Genomic DNA, 19,162 nt, shown 5'->3' with positions numbered 1-19,162 from the left:
TGATGCATCTGTGTGTTGCATAACTTGTCACAGAAACATCACAAAAATAAATGAAGTCATTTTTTCTTTCAGAATTTTTTTTTTTCGGTCTCAGGGAGAAGATGCACAAAGTCATTTATTACAAAGATAAAATACATACTTCAGCATTAACTCATAACTATTCATCTTTGTTTCAAGTTTGCACAGCAGTTTACAGAGCTGTGCCATCTGACTGGGGGGCTGCTGAGGAACACCCTCATTCTGCTGTGGTGGTGCTAATGCTGCTCATCATCAGTCACATAAACACAATCAATAACTTAAAGAGAGTTGCATTATTTATATTCACTCTTGAGTATCTCACTCAAAGTCCTGGAAGGGAGTGACTACCAAATTAGATTTGCTACACAAGGTCAGATTATTGCTCCATCTGGAGAAATATCTTTGGAATGTAAAGCTTGGTGGATCAGCTGCCTGGAAAGCAGGGAGGCACTGCTCACCTGGCTTCTCTCCCACCTCACTCCAGACCCCACCTGGGCCAGGTGAACCAGCAGCCTCTGCCTTTGTTAGAACTCAACTTACACAGGCAACAATCTGCAAATGAAGCAAAACAACTTGGACATCACAAGGGAAGAGTTGTTTTGGTCATGAAGGAATCAAGTCCCTGCTTGCAAAGATCCTGAAAAGGATTGCTGTTTGAAACAACTTGCTGACATCTGAAATCATCTTGCTGTGCACTTGTAAAAGCGAATGTTTAAAACAGCAGTGGCTGCTTTTTTTTTGTTTTGTTGTTTGTTGGTTTTTTCCTCATAACAAGATAAGGAACTGCTAGAAAGACCAACTTTGTTTCTCTTGCCTTTTGCTGTTTTTCAAGCACTATGCTCACCAGAGAAGGCTGCATGAGCTTCCCAAATAACAGAAGCCCACTCTTTATTCCAGGGAGCACAAGGCAGAGAGAGGGTCCAGATGATGTTCCAAGAGCATCTCTCAGCATTTAACAGCAAGAGCAACACCTTCCACAAGCTGGAAACTGAATCACTTCTATGTTGTTGTTTCACCAAGTTCACAACAAATGAGTGTTGTATTTTGGGTTTTTTTGAACAGCAATTTGCTAAGCAAATTTCTAGTAAATGCACACCAAGAGAAAGACTTGCTGATCCAAAAGCATTAAAAAGTCTTATTCCTTTATGCTTTTCAACCACAATAGGAGCTACAGCTGCAGTTGTTGTCCTCATTTTCTCCCACACTCACCTCCTAAACACAAATCATCAGCTCTGCCCCAGCCAGGCATCAGCAGCACCCTCACCTTGTTCACAGGGCAGAGTCTTCAGTGCATTGTGAATGCTCTGGAGATGGTATCAAATCACGGGAAAACCTTTTCAAGGTCAGAACACTGTGAAACATCCTAAAATTTAGGAGGCCCAACTTCCAGCAGTGCTTTGAAAATTTCTGCCTTTGCTTTTCATCGTGTTCTGTTAATTTTTCTTTATGTTCATGGCCATCCAAATGGATTAAGAAGATTTTCTCTTCTTAAATGAAGTTATGTTTTATCAAACAAACATTACAATCTACAAAGGACCACCCCAATAATCTTGAATTCCCAATGAAATTATTTGGTATCTCTGTGAATTCTTCAGAAGAGAAATGAACAAGCGCAACATGTATTTGGAAGTGAGCTTCCTTTGTCTTGTGTTCCTTTTGGAATGATCAGTTAACCTGGTCTTTTCAATACTCATTTAATGAAGCATTCTGTGAAATTAGAACGACATTGATGTTCTACTTTTCAAATAATGGGTCACTTCTGATTAAACTTCGATTGAACATTCAACTTTCAATCTTAAAACAAATTGCCTCCTTTTCTTTTTAATTTGAACCCAATTTCCTGCTGCCCTCGGGTCTTGTGACAGTAATTAATTGATTTATGAATCAATTAAATGGAGATCGAAAATGCAGGCTAAAATATCTTAAAACCCCAAATCTGGCTTACTCTTGCTTATTTATGATGGACACTTGCACTAAAATTCACTGCTGATTTTCTACACTCATTTTTCTAACTTAACTTATCCTTCCTTAACTAATTAAGTGAACAAAATGTTTCACCATCTAAAGGTACTAAATTCACCATCCCTTGTGTACTGTCTTATACTTTCAATTTATATGCCAACTTTCAACCAATACATTTTAAATCACGAATAAAATCCCACAGCACTACTGGCTATTTAGTGGAAAACAGTAAATACCAAAACATGCTTTAGAGATATATTTTGCTGTTATTAAATAAAAAAAGTTTTTTAAAAATATCAAATTTTGCCACACATGATCTTAAAACTGAAATTATTTCTATAAATACATGTGAATTTTTTTACTAGCTGAATCTACAAAAGATTCTGTTTTCTTGACAATTACTTGAGAAACAGTAAAATTACCAGTTAGAGAAACTGTGAATTTATGTTCTCAAATTATGTAGGTAACAATTCCTTAATATGCTTTCATTCCACACCCAAATTGATTTTTCTTGCCTGCGGAATGTTCCTTAGCTTTTACAAGAAGACCTCCTTCTGTTCTTAACCTGATGAACAATACACAAATATCTCCAGAAATAATTTTTCTGGGGGTGGGGGGAGGAGGGGAAGGTGAGGAGAGACTTTTTTGTTGTATTTTTTGTTTTGAAAGTAACAGGCAGTGGAGGTTTCTCCACTCAGCAATAAAGATGCTCAATCTGGAAAAACAATCTTTAGACTAAAGTTCTTTATCCAGTTTGACTCCACCCTTGTTAACATTTGTCAGAATTGTCCATACTCAGGCCAGCAGTGCCCTTCACAATATTTATGGCACCAGTTTCATATTGCACAGGAGACAAAAGAAGGCACCAGGAAAGGTAAAAACAGAGAGGAAGCAAGTGAGAGCAGAAATCCTTCTGAAATTTGTACAGGTAGGCAAGAGGTATAAATGTGCTAATCTTACACTGCTAAAGCCTGCAATGCAAATACACAAAAGAAGGATGGAAACCAAGAGAAAAATGTTTATTTTCTTCATACAGACCAAAGAAAAATGTCTAAAAGGTGAGAATTTAGGGGCTGCTTTTGCTGCATCAGGACTGACACTGTGCTCTGTTACCTGTCCAATACAAATCCATGCTGTGTGTGTTCCATGGGCTATTAACCTGTTTCACTCTTTCTGCCTTTTTGTAGTACAACAGCACAAAAAGTAGAATTGCAGGGAACTGAGGGATACACACAAATGTGCAGAGTCTGGCAAATGAAACACAAAGTAGACACTGCACATCTCCAGAATCAACCTGGGCACAGGTTCAGCTGGGCACACACAGGGCACACTCTGAAGCTGTGCAGTGCCCAAAACTGTTACCCAGAATCCCAGAGGCTTCACAACTGCATCAGGACTTGTCTGTATTCAACACCAGTGCCAAAGAATTGTCACAGTGTGATGGAGAAAGCCTTGCCAGGAGAAAAGATAAAGAGAGAGCAGTGAGAAGAACAAAAACACCTCTGAAATCTGCACTGCAGGCTCTCACTAATTCCTTCTTCCATTTTCCCTAAGTCAAGCAATTGGCATACGGTGTCCTGGCAGAAAATATACAATTGCATTTCTTTGTGACAGAGTTGTTTCACCTCACCTAGGCTAAAAGGCCATCTCTTCCCCCTTTTTTATACTGCCTGGCAGGGTGATTGAACAAGAGGTTTGACTGTAAGAAGGATCAAAAAGAGAATAATGGAAAAGGTATCTCATAGACTAAAATATGGCTTATCATCATCCATCTGGATTACTTTTACTTTGGGAGGGTACTGCAGACTGAAGCAGATTTACTGAAAAAGTAGATTATGTAGAATAGAACAGACTGAAGCCAAAGTATGGTTCAAATTGAACTGATGAAATAATAACAGGCATATAGAATTTTTCACCAATAAAGGCCCATAGGGCTGCAAATACACTGCAGAAGAGATTTCCTGCCTCTCCATCTCACCAGCAGGGTAGCTTTACCCTTTCTAGCAAATGCTCTGGATATCCAATTAAATATGACCTCCCAAATTCACAAAGGATTATAAAATAACATAAAAATTTGTTTCATTGATGCATAAGACATGAAAAAGGTCCTTTAAAATTATTTTTATTAAGCAAAGCTCTGTAATTGCCACAGCCTAACATGTGTCTTCAAAGTGAGAATGCCCTTACTCTGGAAAACATGCTTGTCAGAAGGAGTTTATGACAAGAGTCTTTTCTTCTGTATTTTCACCATTTCAGTTTACTGAAGACCTTTTGGAAAAGAAACAAAAGCACATGTATTTTCTGTTTGAATATTCTGGTAAAGATGTGCAGTGACCCTGCAATGCTACCCAATGCTGGACAAAATGAGCAAGGCCTGCCAAACAAGACTGCACAAGAATACAGGAGAGGCAGAATTGGAATCACTGCTGCACAAGTTATTTTATTATTCAACTCAACTGCAGCCAGAAAAAACCCCAGCCAACAGTCATAAGGAAAAGAATATAAACATATTTTTCTCATCTCTTTTAATTTAATGTTTTCTTCCTTATGTTAGTAAGTGAATTGAAATAATCACTGTAAAGCTGTAAATTCACAGACTGCAGCACAAAGAAAGCAAATTTTAAGATGTTAGGATACTTGCCTGGTTTTATTCCTCTGCAGTTTTCCCTTGGTGCTTTTTACACTGAAAGCAGAATCAGCAGTTTAGGTAGGAGTGGCCCAAGTCAGAAACCTGGAACCTGACAGAGGATCTTCCCAAAGTTTCAGAACTTAGAAATAGGAGGCTCAGTAAGATTCAGTACATCTAAGAGAGAACAGCTTTTCTTGGATGTGTTGTGTGAAGGGTGCAAGCACATTTTGTAACATTTTATGATCAAGTGTGTGCATTCAAATGAACTTCCAGGAAGATCACCCTAACCATGTCCAGCTGGAAGTCATGAATGCCAGTGACAATGCCTTTCACAATCAAATATTATCAATGCTTTTATTTCCTGATTCAATGATTCTTATTGCCCACTTTAAATTTTAATGCTCAAAAAAAAAAAACCAAAAAACCCCAAACAAACAAAAACCCCACCAAACCAAATTAATTACAGTGAGTGAAGACATCTAATGTTAGACACTACACAGATGTTGTGTAGGTAGGAGCCTCACCACCTTGCAGTGATAAAAATTGTGTTTTGCTAAGAATAACAATATCTTCAAGACATTGTTTATCAGAAGCCTTATTAACCAGTTCTTCAATATCCATTATAAGATATGTCAAATATTGCAAATTTATCACTGACCCAAACCACAGCTGTTTGATTGTCCAGTGATCTTGATTTTTTTCCTCCAAAAAGACAAAACTGAGTGCCACACTACTAATATCTACTGGCACAAAACAGGTTTTGATGCTTATTCCAGATATCCTGCCAGAAAATATTTAATTGGTCAGCTGAATGCAGCCACTCAGAAGGACAGTAGTAAACATTACCATGAAATGCAACAGGCCATTTAATTCTCCAGGGAGAACAGAGAATTCAGTGACATCTCTCCTTAGATAATACATAGTTTCAGCAACTAGATGCTTCAAACAGAAGCAATTAGTTGGTGTCTAAACAAATTTTTCACATTTTCCCATATCCCATTGATCCTGTTAACTCCCATCACTTTCTTCCATTGCCTTCCAACAATCCTCAGTCAATTCCAAGACACCAAGGAGCCTCTGAGAGAATCTGCAAGGACAGAGCTCACAGAAACAACATGTACTCATGCAGTGTGAATGAATGCTAAAGAAGCTGTGTGATTTTGATACCATAAGGCAAGTTTACATAAAGAATTTTCCCCTTCTGGATGCACTGTGTGATGTTTGGAACATCAAAAACATCCACTAGGATTTGTGAGGCCAGACAGAATTTTTTGGAGCAGAGTAATGTATCCAAACTGATGAGGACGTCATCAGTTTCACTAGCATTAGTGCAATAACAAAGATGCTCTTCCATGAAATTAAGTAGCTAAATATTCATATTATTCAATAAAACAACTCAAGCAATCAATTGAACATCAAATGCATTTTGTCTTGTAAAACACCGAGTCATTAACCTTAACAATTTCACCATGCTCTCACTACCAAATTCAACTCAATTAGCGTCCAAATGAACAGATGGACTAATGAATTAATGAATTATTGGTGAGTGCTACACTAACCCCTGACTGAACTGAGAAATTAGAAAACACTAATTTATGCTAGAGACAGAAAAAACACATTGGTCAGGAAAAAATCAGTCTGCACAAAGAGAAGCACAGCTATTATAAAGCCAGCATAATTCCTGAGTCAGAAAGGCAGCTGTGGTTTGGACCCTCAGTTAGTCCCAGGCAACTTGCTGGGGACTCCTGGAACCATTCCTTGTTACAGACTGGCAGCTCACTGCTTGTCCAGAAACACAAATGAAACCTCTCTCTTCACCTTGACACAACCAGCTCCCACTGCCACACCTTGCTGCCCTTGAAGTTCTACTACACAGTTAATAAACTCTCTCAGCAGCAAGTGCAACAGCATCAAACTCTCCAGAGGCAGCTCAGAAAAGGGAATCCTGGGTTCCCAAGCAACCATCCTGAGGCTGATACACATTTGGTCCTTTGCAAAGACTATCTGGTATACCAAGCACACTGGTACTTTGATTCTTTCATACAGGCATGAAACATCTCCAGTAACTCTCCATGGGCAACTACCAGCTGTGTAATTTCCTTATAAAATTTAGCATGTACCAGGGAGAAAAGAGAAGTAAAACAGGGAATGAGGGGAGCCATGCAGAGCTGTATTTTCTGATGGAAAAGCTACCAAATCACAGATCATCACAGCAACACACTGCTGTTATGCAAACTCCCTCCTAGACTACATGTAAGAGGAGAAACAAGGCTTCTGTTTGGGGTAAGAAACTCCCTGGAATTGCAGATTCAGACAACCAAATCACAGATCATCACAGCAACACACTGCTGTTATGCAAACTCCCTCCTAGACCACATGTAAGAGGAGAAACAAGGCTTCTCTTTGGGGTAAGAAACTCCCTGGGCTAAAAACAGGGCTAAATCTCTTCCAAGGACATTCACACAATGCCACAGGCCCTGAATTTCTTTGTTGAGTAGCTAAGGCTGAATTAAGCACATCATGTCTTTGCATATGGTCCACCCTGATCCCTCCAAGAAAATGATGCTGTGATGCTTCTAATGGAATTTCTTGATAAATATACTTGGCTTTGATAAATTAATTGGTACTGGGTGACACTTAATCAAGGAGGATACAAATAATAGTGCCAGATAAACAGCAGGACATTTACCAGAAGGGCCTGGTCAGCTGATGTTAATCCAAGCAGTCAGAAATCTCAAGACTGTGTCATGGCTGAACTAACTCCTATCTGGAAAGGGACTGGAGGACACAGAAGTAAAGGAGAAAATCATCTGGATATGGAGCAACAATGGATTAATGCTGTGATTCAAGGTGGTGAGATAACTGCATTAAGAACATAGAGCTCCAGAACTTCAGAAAATAAAAGTGGATTGACTTTAAGCATTGGAACTGTTTGAGCAGTAATTACATGACTGATACAAAACTAGCTAAAATTAAAGTATACCACAGGTCAGACTACTCAGGTTTGCTTTCAAGGTGTACACATCAAAAAACACTGCTGCATATGCAAATTATTAAAAAATAACCAACAACTTACTAACTTGATCTTTTTTCTTTTTTTTTTTTTAAATATTTATTGATGGACACATCAAGGTTGTATTTGTGGAGTGGAAACTATACCACAGACATTGTTTCCTTCCACAAAGCCACGTTGATTATACATGTAGATGAATTTAAAAATGAAATGTGTTTGGGGTTCAAACACCATCTTCCTTCTCACTTTGGAACAGATACAAGGGAGATGCACTGAAGAGCACTCCAAGCTGCCTGAGCCCTCCCTTTCACCAACATCAGCACATCAAAGAGACAAAAGCAGCTTGCAACATGAGAGTTGTTTTTCTGTAAACTAGACCCTAAGTTCTCTCCATCAAGGACGGTTCCTCTGTTTCTTTTCTCATAACAAAGAAATCTTGGGAAGATCTGAGTTCTTTTGAGAAAAGTGCATGATGTGTCAGTCTAAGCATGTAAATACTGAATTGAAGAAACTGCAGTAAGTTTCCCCAAAGAGTGATAAAAAGGAAGAAAAGAGGGCAGGACAGGGTGGGAGGGAGGATGCAGAGGCTGATGGTAACAACTGAGAAGCCACATTCATTGAAGAATTAAGATTTAGTGCCCTCTGTTTTACACCAGTGTGGGTGAAAATCACTTTTAAGGGCCCTAATGAAAGTTGAAAGTTACCTTCAGAAAGTTATGCATATTTCAACAGAAATAAAAATCATTATGCATTCTCTCTAAAGAGGATACAATCTCAAACTGTCAAAATTCTAAACTCTTCTACATATATTACATACAAATGCCTTCTATAAAGAAACCTCTTTTCATTTTTCTTCTAAATTAGCTTAGTGGTCCATGGTATTACACTACCTTGGTCTAGCCTGTGAATAATGTGACAGGTAATTTTTATACTTCTTGCCTGTACTTAAGTTTGAGTGAAGATACGGAAAACAACTTTTATGATCTAGGTGTAAAAGTAAATGTTCTGTGAGTCCTGCATACCCAAACGTGGACATCTACTATGAAATGTTTCATGATGATTATGTGTCCATCAATAAATATTGAAAAAAATAAGAGCAAGTTAGTAAGTTGTTGGTTATTTTTTAATAATTTGCATGTGCAGCAGTATTTTTTCCCAAAGTAATAATACTAATGTTGATGTAAACTACTACATTATCACAGAGGGGATTTAAGATTCTGTTTTATCAGACAGGAATCATTCTGTAACAGGATGCACTGAGAAGGATGAATAATATGCAGATAACATGGGAAATCATCCAACTATAATTTAAAAAAATGGATTCCTCATGAAACTGTTGACTGCAATGACACAGAAATGGATGGTAACAGTCAATTAATTTCCATCATGAAAAAACTCAAAATAAACCTGTATCAGCTGAAGTTTGTAAGTGATGGAACTCAAAATGCTGAACAGTTCAATGATGTTTGAGTTACAATGCTGGAGGAAGTCAAATCCCTGAGTGAAACCATGGAAAACCCAGTTTGTATTTTCTCTACTACCCAAACATTAGGCAGCCACAGCAAGGCTCTTCTTCTCAGTCTGTGATTACTTGTGCTCCAGGACTTCAGCAGCTATGCTATAAACTGTGCAAGGAAGTAATAAAAATAAATTAACTTGTAACTAGGGGGTTGGACCTTTTCCCTTCAGGGAAGAAGCCCAGTACTACCCAAACACTGATCTTTTAAAAACTACTTTTCCCTGTCCGCTTTCATGAAAGAAAAAAGGCCATCAGAATGTTGGGTCTAGCAGAGCAAACTACACTTTAAGGTGCTCCATCAAGAGGAAAACCAAACATGGAAAATTACAAAGATGATGCTCATACAAAAAGAAAAACAATGCAAATCTTAAGGAACTAAGGGAGAGAACTATGAGACACAAGGTGAGCTCTAAGTGATAGGGCAGGCACACAATCCATGTACATCCATTCAGAAATGAGAACCATCATGAATCCAAACAGAAACTGAGTGCACATACCTGAGGTCATACCCCACCACATCCAGTGTTTTCAGTTATTCATAATTTACCATCAGACAACCAAGAGCAGAACTTCAGTCATGTAAATAAGATTATTTTGTTTACAAAGTTAAAATACCACAGGGGAGGAATTTATATCAAGACACCAAGCAGAGTTGTGATGAACAGACTCTTTTGTCTGTTACATGCATGTATTTTCTCATTATGGAGGACATGTGTGTGTTATACCTGTTACACCATTTTGGGTTTGAAAATACACTGTTATATAAACAGGACTAATATATATATAAACAGGAGCACAGAAACAATCCACACATGGGAAAAAAAAATCAGAATGTACTCACCTGTGCCATGTAGTTATTTCTGACATACTAATGCTCACACAGTGAAGTAATTTGACTGATATCCAGCTTTTACGCAGCACAGAGAGTGACTAAGACAAGTCTTTCATTTAACAGCTCTCAGTTTATGTTACTCTTCCTTGTTGCTATAAAGCTAACAGAATATGTTTCTAACACTATTCTCTGCTGAGGACTAATAGACTAATCATGGCATTCAGTGGCAGAGAAACTCTGATTTGAAATCAACACTTAGGTCTCCCTCTGGAGACTCTACATAGTCACTTGGATACACACTAATCATTCTCTTGAATAGCATAACTCATACTGAAAGCAAAATAATCAGCAGTATTAGGAAAATCTGATCAGCTTGTCTCCTAACATATTACTAATTAGAATGTGACCCTCATGTGATGGAAAACTCAGTACAGCAGAGGTAAGGAGGTGAGGAAGGCAACTGCAAGAGAATCCTTGGAAACTGGGGCAATATTATGATTCTTTCCACTTGAGAAATTCTTCTAAGTTTACTTACTTTGAAACTAAAATGCTGCATATTTTCTGCTGGTGAATAAATGAGCTGCATTTCACCCAGTGCACTTTTACAGCAGTGGCTGAATTCTCAGAATGCACTTTACTGGCTCACAGAGCCCACCATGGGCATTTGCCAGGCAGATTTAACCTCCCCGAGGCTGTGGTTCACTGTATTACGTAATTTCAAGCCAGACAGTTTTACTTACTCTTCTGGCCTGAGTGTTTCCTCTTACAACTTTTATTTCCTTGTATTTACTCCTCAGGTTCCTGTCAATGGAAGGTTTTTATAACCTGCTCTCTGCGGACTGGCATTGCTCCGACTGGGAAAGAAATGCATTTCTAAAGCTGACCTGGAGCTGCTGCTCTGGAGGAAGAATACAAGCACAGGTCTTGGGCTTTTTAACTCCAAACTAGTTTTTCCCAGCTGTGGAACAGCATCAGTTTTACCTGACACTGCACGCTGGCTGACAGGTGGGTAAAATAAACAAGTGATGTATATTCCAAAGGAAGAGTGATTCCTGAGTAAGTCACAGCAGTGAGAGAGAGAGAAGAGGAAACCAACCTGGCAAAATGATAACACTCCATTTCTGAACCTGCTTGCCCAAATCTTGTTTTGTATTGAAGCTGAGAAAGCTGAGGCGTAGTTTAAAAAGCTGGATGGAAACAAACAAGCAAAAATCCCTCCCTGCAAACCAAGAGATTTTTATCAGCCCCTAACCTGCTTAACAGAAATTCCTACAATGTTTATTAACATGGCTGTCAACACACAGTTATTTATCTGCCTTATGGTATCTGTCAATAAATAGAATCCATAATAAACAATGGCAATAAACAGTAAAGGATAAACAGATTGCTTGTTTGATAGAACATAAGAGAAACAATGAGCTTATCTTCTGGAGGACTGTTAACAACCTGTACAACAAATAACAAAGATATAGCAAATAATCAAAATTTAGTCATTCTGTGTGATTTCACTTTTAGGGAAAAATTCCATCCTCTTGCCAAGAGAAATTTACACATTGTGCCAAACAGATTTATTTCTCACATAAAACAGACCTCATGGGGTCAAGGTCTTCTACAGTCTGAGAAGTGCAGTACATCTACTTCAAGACTGCAGATTACACTTAGCAAGTTTATTTCTAGGAAATGAATTTTCAAGAAGGACAAAAGCTGAATTCTTAACAAAGAACCAAATATAGAGTGTCATGTTTAAGTAAATATAGAAATATTGTCATTTATGATTTTAATTACATTGATGAGTCATTCTGAGAGACAAAAATGCACATTTGCAAGGTTAACTGAACATGAAGAATAACTTTGGATTAAAGTAGACAATAGCCAAGGGAACCTTCAGTGTTCATATTGTAAATGTTGCTGGGAAATACTGATATACTGAATTTTGTAGATTCTTTCTTATGGTCTGTAGATTGTATATACACAGAACTTGAATGAAAACTATGTGGAATAGCTGCTAAGTGACAAAAAAAATTCCTCTGGACCACAAGCCTTCCATAAACATTGCACTCACACATCTTCTGCCTTCAGATTTTCCTTACAGCCTTTTACCTTGTGTTTAATCTGAAACAGAAAACTTTGCCTGATAGGTGCCATGATGTTTAGAAACAGAAGTCTCCTTATTGATATAATTTATTGACTTAATCTATTTTAATTTACACAACAACACGACAGCAATGCTCCCTATCTGGCACATCCCTGCTTTGTTTTGCATGTGTGAAAGAGAAGCAGGTTAGCAGGCACTGTCAGGAAATATTCCAGCTCAGCCCAGCCTCAGCCTTGCTCCTCAACTTGGAAAGATGTGCACATAGGAGATGAGCACAGTGAAGAAGAGAAAGAAATGAGGAGAATATGAAGTCAGTGGATCATTACATTTGCATGAAAACACACACCTCTTCTCCTGCCTATTGTGTCTTGAAATACCTAATGCCTTCCTGATCTTCAGCTCACCAAGTGAGGGTGAGTTTGAGATGTCCAGCTGCAAATAACCTACAGTAGTGAAGGTGGAGGAAGGACAAACCCTCCCAACAATTTATTTGTCTGCAATTCCAACCTGAACTCCAAACAGCATAAAATGCCTCTTCCTTCCACCTGCCTTGCAGAGGATGATGGACTGAAAAAAGCCGTGGTGTCTGGAAGATTCCAATCAAGCATACAAATCCTTACCACCAATGGTTATCCTAGAGAATCTTATTTTTCTCATGGTATGAAAATAGCTATAGAGTTCATTTTGGAGATTCTCACATCCTACTGTGCAGTAAAAAAATACACATCAATACCTGTTGCCTCTCTGTTGAAAACAGTCTCAAAAGTTGGCTTAGATAACATGTAGCCTATAAAACTATCAGCAATATCAACAATTTAACACAACATCCTTCAATGTGTACCTGTTTCTTTGAATACAATATCCCTACAAAAAAGTCACTTTGAAGATCTGTGGTAATCCTCTAAATACCTAAAAAAATGCACTTAGATAAAATTCCACTAGGATATATTATGTTTTCTGAGAAAACATAATTTTATCTTCCTGCTATTTTCAGTTTGTCCATTTTTAGTCATAACTACCTCTGATGCTTTGAAGTCCTCATAGGAAAACTGCGTGGCAGGTACTCCGAGGTGGTTGATGAAATAATCTGAATCTCCCTGTATCTGCACAGAACTCACATTGGATTCTGGACATCTAGCCTTTTCCACACAGTTCAGGCTCTGGATCTGAAAAAAACAAACACAAATCAAAATTCTACTTAATTATTTGCAGTCAGGCTCTTGGAAGAATTTCAGCAATATCTCATTTAAACAGCATTCTTTGGGTTGAAGCAACTTCAACATGGAAGAGAATGAAGTTTTGCTGCCACATGGCTGAGTCCTTCAGAGGACAAAGAAGTTCTTATCTGAGATGACAGGAGAGGCAGGAGAAGAATTGAGGCACATAGAATGCCTCATGCTGGCCAGAAGATTAGAAGGCATCATGGTGGTGCTTTTGGCATATTTTGAGATCTTTAATGGCTCCTAAGGAATCAGTTTTTTATTCAGTTAATAGCATGCTCTGTCCCAACAAAAAGCTGCATGGGATTGTCATATTCAATCTACGATATGTCTGTGAAATGCTGTGTAAAGAATTGTACAAATTGGCAATGTAAAGAATTTCCCACAAATGGGGCTTAAGAGAAAAACACAATTAAAAGGCTAAAGATACCCAATACACATTTTCTGTGTAAACAATGAACATTTTCTGTGTAGGTTTCTTAAAAAATTCTAGTCAGTGAAATCTTTTTATTTCTTTCACACAAGTATTTAATGGTGAGATCTTAGCAACAGAACTGTAATAAATATGGAAACTGGAAATCAAGCCCAGATTGAGTGCCACATACTTGTGTAGCTTTTAAATCTACCAGGTAATTAAAAATTAATAAACAGTAGGTGCAAAGGCTTTCAATATCTATTACAGCAAATACACTACTCAGGTTTTTGTTCAAGAATATTAGGAAGTTGAAGTACTGGAAATTATTTGCATTTAGCTAACAGTTTATATAGTATAACATAACTTTCTCACCTCTACCTACAAAATTACAGGCTTTCTAAAAGAATAGCCTAAGATTCGTTCTACTTTAACACAAAAATACAGCAAATTCTTTATATTAAAGTCTCCGAGGTTATCAGAAAAATGTTAGACAGAGATAAATCTCGGTATTTTCCCATTTCAAAATTAGCATAATTATTGCTTCACAGTTTCATTTCAGCGCTGTGAATAATGCAATTGCATATTACACAGTTTAAATAAAGGCTGCAGAGTCTCGCAGAAAATTATTTTAAAATACCTTCAAGAAATAGCTTCCATTTCATAAGTAATTTTGAAAGGCTTACTCCTGTATTACTCTTTTTTTTTCATCTTAAGTATTTCTGCCCCTGCCATTCTTACATACAGTCACAGTTATTCAAGGCCTGTCCAAAAAGTTCTAACAGAAAATGCAGAAACCCAAACAACAAATTCATTGGAAAAGGTGTTTTTAATAACCACAACTGTATCTCCTACAGTTTTTCCCACTCACACTCACTGCACAGCACACACCCAGGAAAAAAGGCCACTGTTATGATTTTATGCATATATCTGTGTACAAGATCCACTGCTCCTTCCAGGAATTGTAAGGCATTTAAGGATCACCCAGTGTTCTTCACTGCAGCACAGAGCAGACTCTCCTCACTTCACACTGCCCACCACAGCTGGTCAAGTTTCATAAATAATGAGTAGCCTGTTCTTCCTTTAATGTTTAAAGGCTCACTGAATGATGTGAAATTGTGAAATACAGCTTTTGACAGTTAATTCTGAATATCCACCAACCCCCATTTCAACCAGCCTACCAGGAGCTCAAGAGATGTCTTCCTACAGCAACCATGAAATTTAGTTTTTCTTATGCATGAAAGTTTATATATGAAATGTTTACAGCTTTGCTTAAGAGGACCATAAAATATGGTGGTTTGGGGGTTTTTATCACCATCCTTGACGGTATAGGATTAATATTTTTATGACAGCAATGTTCAATTCAATAGTACAGCATTTTAAAAGTTTAACTGCTTTATTCCACTTGCACTGTTCTCACACACAAGCCCAACAATAAATATTTAACCCAGCACCAATACAGGAGAATGCTTTACATGCAAGATGCTGTCCACTTCCAATCTGTTTTTATTGTAGTGCAGACTCTACAACACCAGCATTCTTCAACTTCTTGGTAACAACTGCCAAGTTCATATAGTGTGTTTTGCACTCATTAAACAAATAAAATGCTTCCCCAGACTAATAGACTTAGAGAATAATAATGCTCTGCTATTAATAAAACCAATAAAATTAATTTTAAAAAACTTTAAATACGTACCTAGAATAAACTATTAGCAACACACAACTAACTCCCATTTGTAGAGCAGCCAAACTGTATTTCTTCAGCTGGTTAGCCTTACAAGAAAAACACAGACTGGCTGTATTTAGAGCACTCAACTGCTCAGGCTGGACTGTGTCAGTCAAGCTCTCCCTTCAGATTGGAGGCAAACCAAGCCACTGGTGAACCAGGAATCAAGGAGTGCTTGGTGTCAGTGCAAGGATTCACATGCTATTTATAGCTGAATAATTTTATTTCTCTGGAGTTCATTTTGGTGTTAGCAGCATCTTACAGGTTTATGTTACAAATTTGAGAAAATGAAGAGTACCATATGGCCAATCAAATACATTTAATTTGAGTTAATGTTCTAAAATAGATCTGACACATCTCAAGTATAATCAAATGGGACTTCATTGCAGATCTTATTAGTTAGTTCTTGTTACTACTTTTCTTTATTTGACTCCAGTTTCACTTAGAACATTACCGCCTTTTGAAAATGCATCTCAAGTATAATCAAATGGGACTTCATTGCAGATCTTATTAGTTAGTTCTGGTTACTCTTTTCTTTATTTGACTCCGGTTTCACTTAGAACATTACCACCTTTTGAAAATTGATTAAAACATCTAAGAAGCTTTCAACAGGGCAAGTAAAGAATTAACAGTTATTCTTACAGTATGTCAGTGATCCCAGCTTCAGAACTATAACAAGGAAGCTTATTCTTCATGAATAATTGATCTCTATTTCTGAGCTGAATCACCACCTGTGCCAGGGACTGGTGCAATTAAGGACCTGAGGTATGAGAGACCATCTAGGAAGAGTAAAATTGTCTAAAGGAAGAGCTACAGAATTTATTTAATTCATCACAGGCCTTGTAAAAATGCAGAAATCAAGAGATTAACATATTTATTACTGTAAATATGTAAATCAACAACAGGTAGTAAAGGCCAGAGAAGCTGCACAGCAAAGGACTCACAGGTCTGTGTCTCTCATCTATAAACACCTGCCACACTCTAGCAAACAGATCATTAGAGGCAGAAGGCTTGATGGTTCTTAAAAAAATATTAATAGATGATGGTCAAAGGCTATTAAAAAAACCATGGAGTTCCTAGGAATTGTACCAATTCTATGGCAAGCATACTTCTCTGCTTTCTTCCAGCTGACTGTCAGGTTTGGCTATAAATATCCTGTTCTGCTCTGTCTTTACTGATTGATTACACATATTGCTATTAATGCAAATCAGCTCTTTAAGAAATTATTAGGGAGATTTAAGATGGCATTTTGCCCTATAGACCTCAAAGTGCTTTTCAAACCAACTAAAGGCAAGCAAGATATCTAATATTTCTGTCTTGCTCCATATCACAGAGTAAAACAACTACATAATAATTAAATGCACAGCATTTCCCCCATTTTGATCCTTATCAAACTGACATGATTCAAGTGCATGCATAAAAATAATTCTAAATTATATTCATTGATTCATTCTTTCTCTGTGTAGGAAAAGAAAATCTAAATGTGGTGGTGATAATATGCTATAGATAGAGAGTAGTTGTGGTTTAAATAGCCCGAATGTTACACACCACTGATGTGATGTATTTGCCTATTTATACAATGTGATCATTTGATTACCTGATTAAAGCTACACCATGAAATCTTATGAGGTAGAGTGACTAAACCTTGCTGCATTTAATTAATGTTATATTAAGATTGAAGAGATTAATTAAAAATTAATAAAATGTTGGTTCCTTACTTCCTTAGCAATTTTCCCTTCCCACTTACACATATTTTCATTTAAACATGCATGAAGTCTTAGTGAAAATATGAAGTCTTAGTGAAAATATCTAAAATCATAACATTATTTAATGAACTTAAGGGCAACATGAAGACTCTGGTGAAATTCTGTAGAGCTACAAAATCAGTCACAGAAAAGAGAAATTTAAATCTCAGAAATTGCCTCTGGTTTGGGCTCTTCAGGACTACCACAGTGAAGTGAGAGATGTTCCCTGCACACACACATATTCCACTGAGAGGAACTTGTCACCAGGGGAAAACAACTCCCTCACGAATCGTGTTTCTTGAAAGTCATCAGAGACAAGGAATTCAGCATCATCCAAATCCCTCTGATACTCATGGACACTGCAGGTGATTCTCAAACAAATCACTACAACCCCAGGGATCCCCATTAGACAATCTGAATTCCCCCACCACCAAAGTCCTCTGTGTTTTCAAACACAAAAGCATCACACCTGGAAATTCCAAGAGTAAACATTTTCCTAGGCTGTGCAGGGAGGTAGAACTGCATTTTCATGAGGAAAAAAAACCCCTGTCTTTTAGATAAACCTCATGGCTTTAAAATAATTGTTCTTTCAAAAGCCTGCAGGTATTCCATATGCCAGAGAAGGTCTTTTCCACCCAGAGGGGACAAGGAAACTGAAAATGGTGACAAACACAATACTGTCAAAAGGTCAGGTCAAACCAAGATTAGCCAGGATCCAGTTCTGATATTGTATTCAGATTTCTACTGAACCAAGGAAAAGTCAGTTTACCTAAGAAACACAACCTGCAGAAAATAAAACTCCAGTTGTACCTTTCAGAATTGTGAGAAGAAATTTTTGCATTTCAATGGTGACTTCCTAGAAAAATGGGAAATTACAATACCAGTGGTTATAAATAATGCATGGAGAAATATCTGTGCTTCGAACAAAAAATTTAAATATATTACTGCATGTTATACTACTTTGTAAAATGGAGTTATTTTTTATTTAGCTTACAGCTAGAAAAACATGAGACAAACTTAATCCTGTAATTCTTGTTCAAGGCTTTGGTTTCTGTTAAGAAGTATTTGCATACTTTTAAATATTTGTCTTATTTTTTTTTAAAAACATGACCATCAGTGTAAAGTCTTTATAACAAATGGTACCTCACAGGACTAAATCACATTTTAGATGCAAAAGTTACATCAAACTGGTAGGAAACACAAAACCAAGGTAGTAAAAAATTATATAGTGTAAATTTAATTTTCTATCCTGCACTTTTTCTACATTTAACTTTATCTACTGACAGTCTTTCTCTGATTCCTGATGCTTGTTACAAGATTCTGAATTACATTTATCCTTCCTATAACCAAATTGAAGTCCCATGCCTCATTGAGTCAAATGTACCTGTTGCCAACATTCAGCACAAACTGCTAGGAATTTTAATGGCTTTTTAAAGGAAGGTAAAAATCAAGCAAGTATGTTCCCATTTGATAAGAGAATTTCAGAGCAATCAAATATTTAAAGCTAAAATTACATAGCATGAATTATATAAGTGGTAAGACGGCAGTGGGAATGCCATCAGCAGTTCCAAGTATCTCAGTACCTTAAAAATATAGTTATAAAGTTTAAAAAAAATAATTGAGAAACTGCTGCACACACCTTTGGTAGCTGTGCTTCTCCAAAGTATACACTTACCCCAGAAAATACTGCATTGGAACTTCTTCCATATTTTTTCATCAGCAAAGGAAAAGGCAAACTCTCCAGAACTCCAGGTAAAGTGACTTTAAAGACCGAGTTCCCATGACCACAGGCTCAGCCTCACTATTCAGTAAGTTACATTTATTGATGGTAAATTTCAGGAAACTGCTTAAAATTGTATTCCATTACAATGAACAACCCAGAAAATATGGTATTAACATGGAACCTGTGTCCACACCCAACACTCAAAACTTCAGGTGCTTTTTCCTTTAGAGCTTATGCATTTTGATATAATTTTGAATATATATGATTT

General features: G+C 37.2%; 1 protein-coding gene across 9 annotated transcripts in view; it reads right to left on the bottom strand.

The window, feature by feature from the left end:
* The window catches only part of NAALADL2 (N-acetylated alpha-linked acidic dipeptidase like 2), a 413,787-nt gene that overhangs the window by 54,043 nt on the left and 340,582 nt on the right, over positions 1 to 19,162 (bottom strand). For all 9 annotated transcript variants that reach the window (XM_039713916.1, XM_039713917.1, XM_039713918.1 and 6 more), the window contains one exon: positions 13,088 to 13,234. In XM_039713916.1, the coding sequence (XP_039569850.1) occupies positions 13,088 to 13,234 (147 nt within the window). The remainder of the gene's footprint in view (positions 1 to 13,087; positions 13,235 to 19,162) is intronic.

This window comes from Passer montanus, unplaced genomic scaffold (genome assembly GCF_014805655.1).
Source record: "Passer montanus isolate IOZ18808 unplaced genomic scaffold, ASM1480565v1 scaffold29, whole genome shotgun sequence".
Classification (NCBI taxonomy): Eukaryota; Metazoa; Chordata; class Aves; order Passeriformes; family Passeridae; genus Passer; species Passer montanus.
The sequence above is the reverse complement of the archived record's forward strand: the minus strand, read 5'-3'. Positions and strand labels throughout refer to the sequence as shown.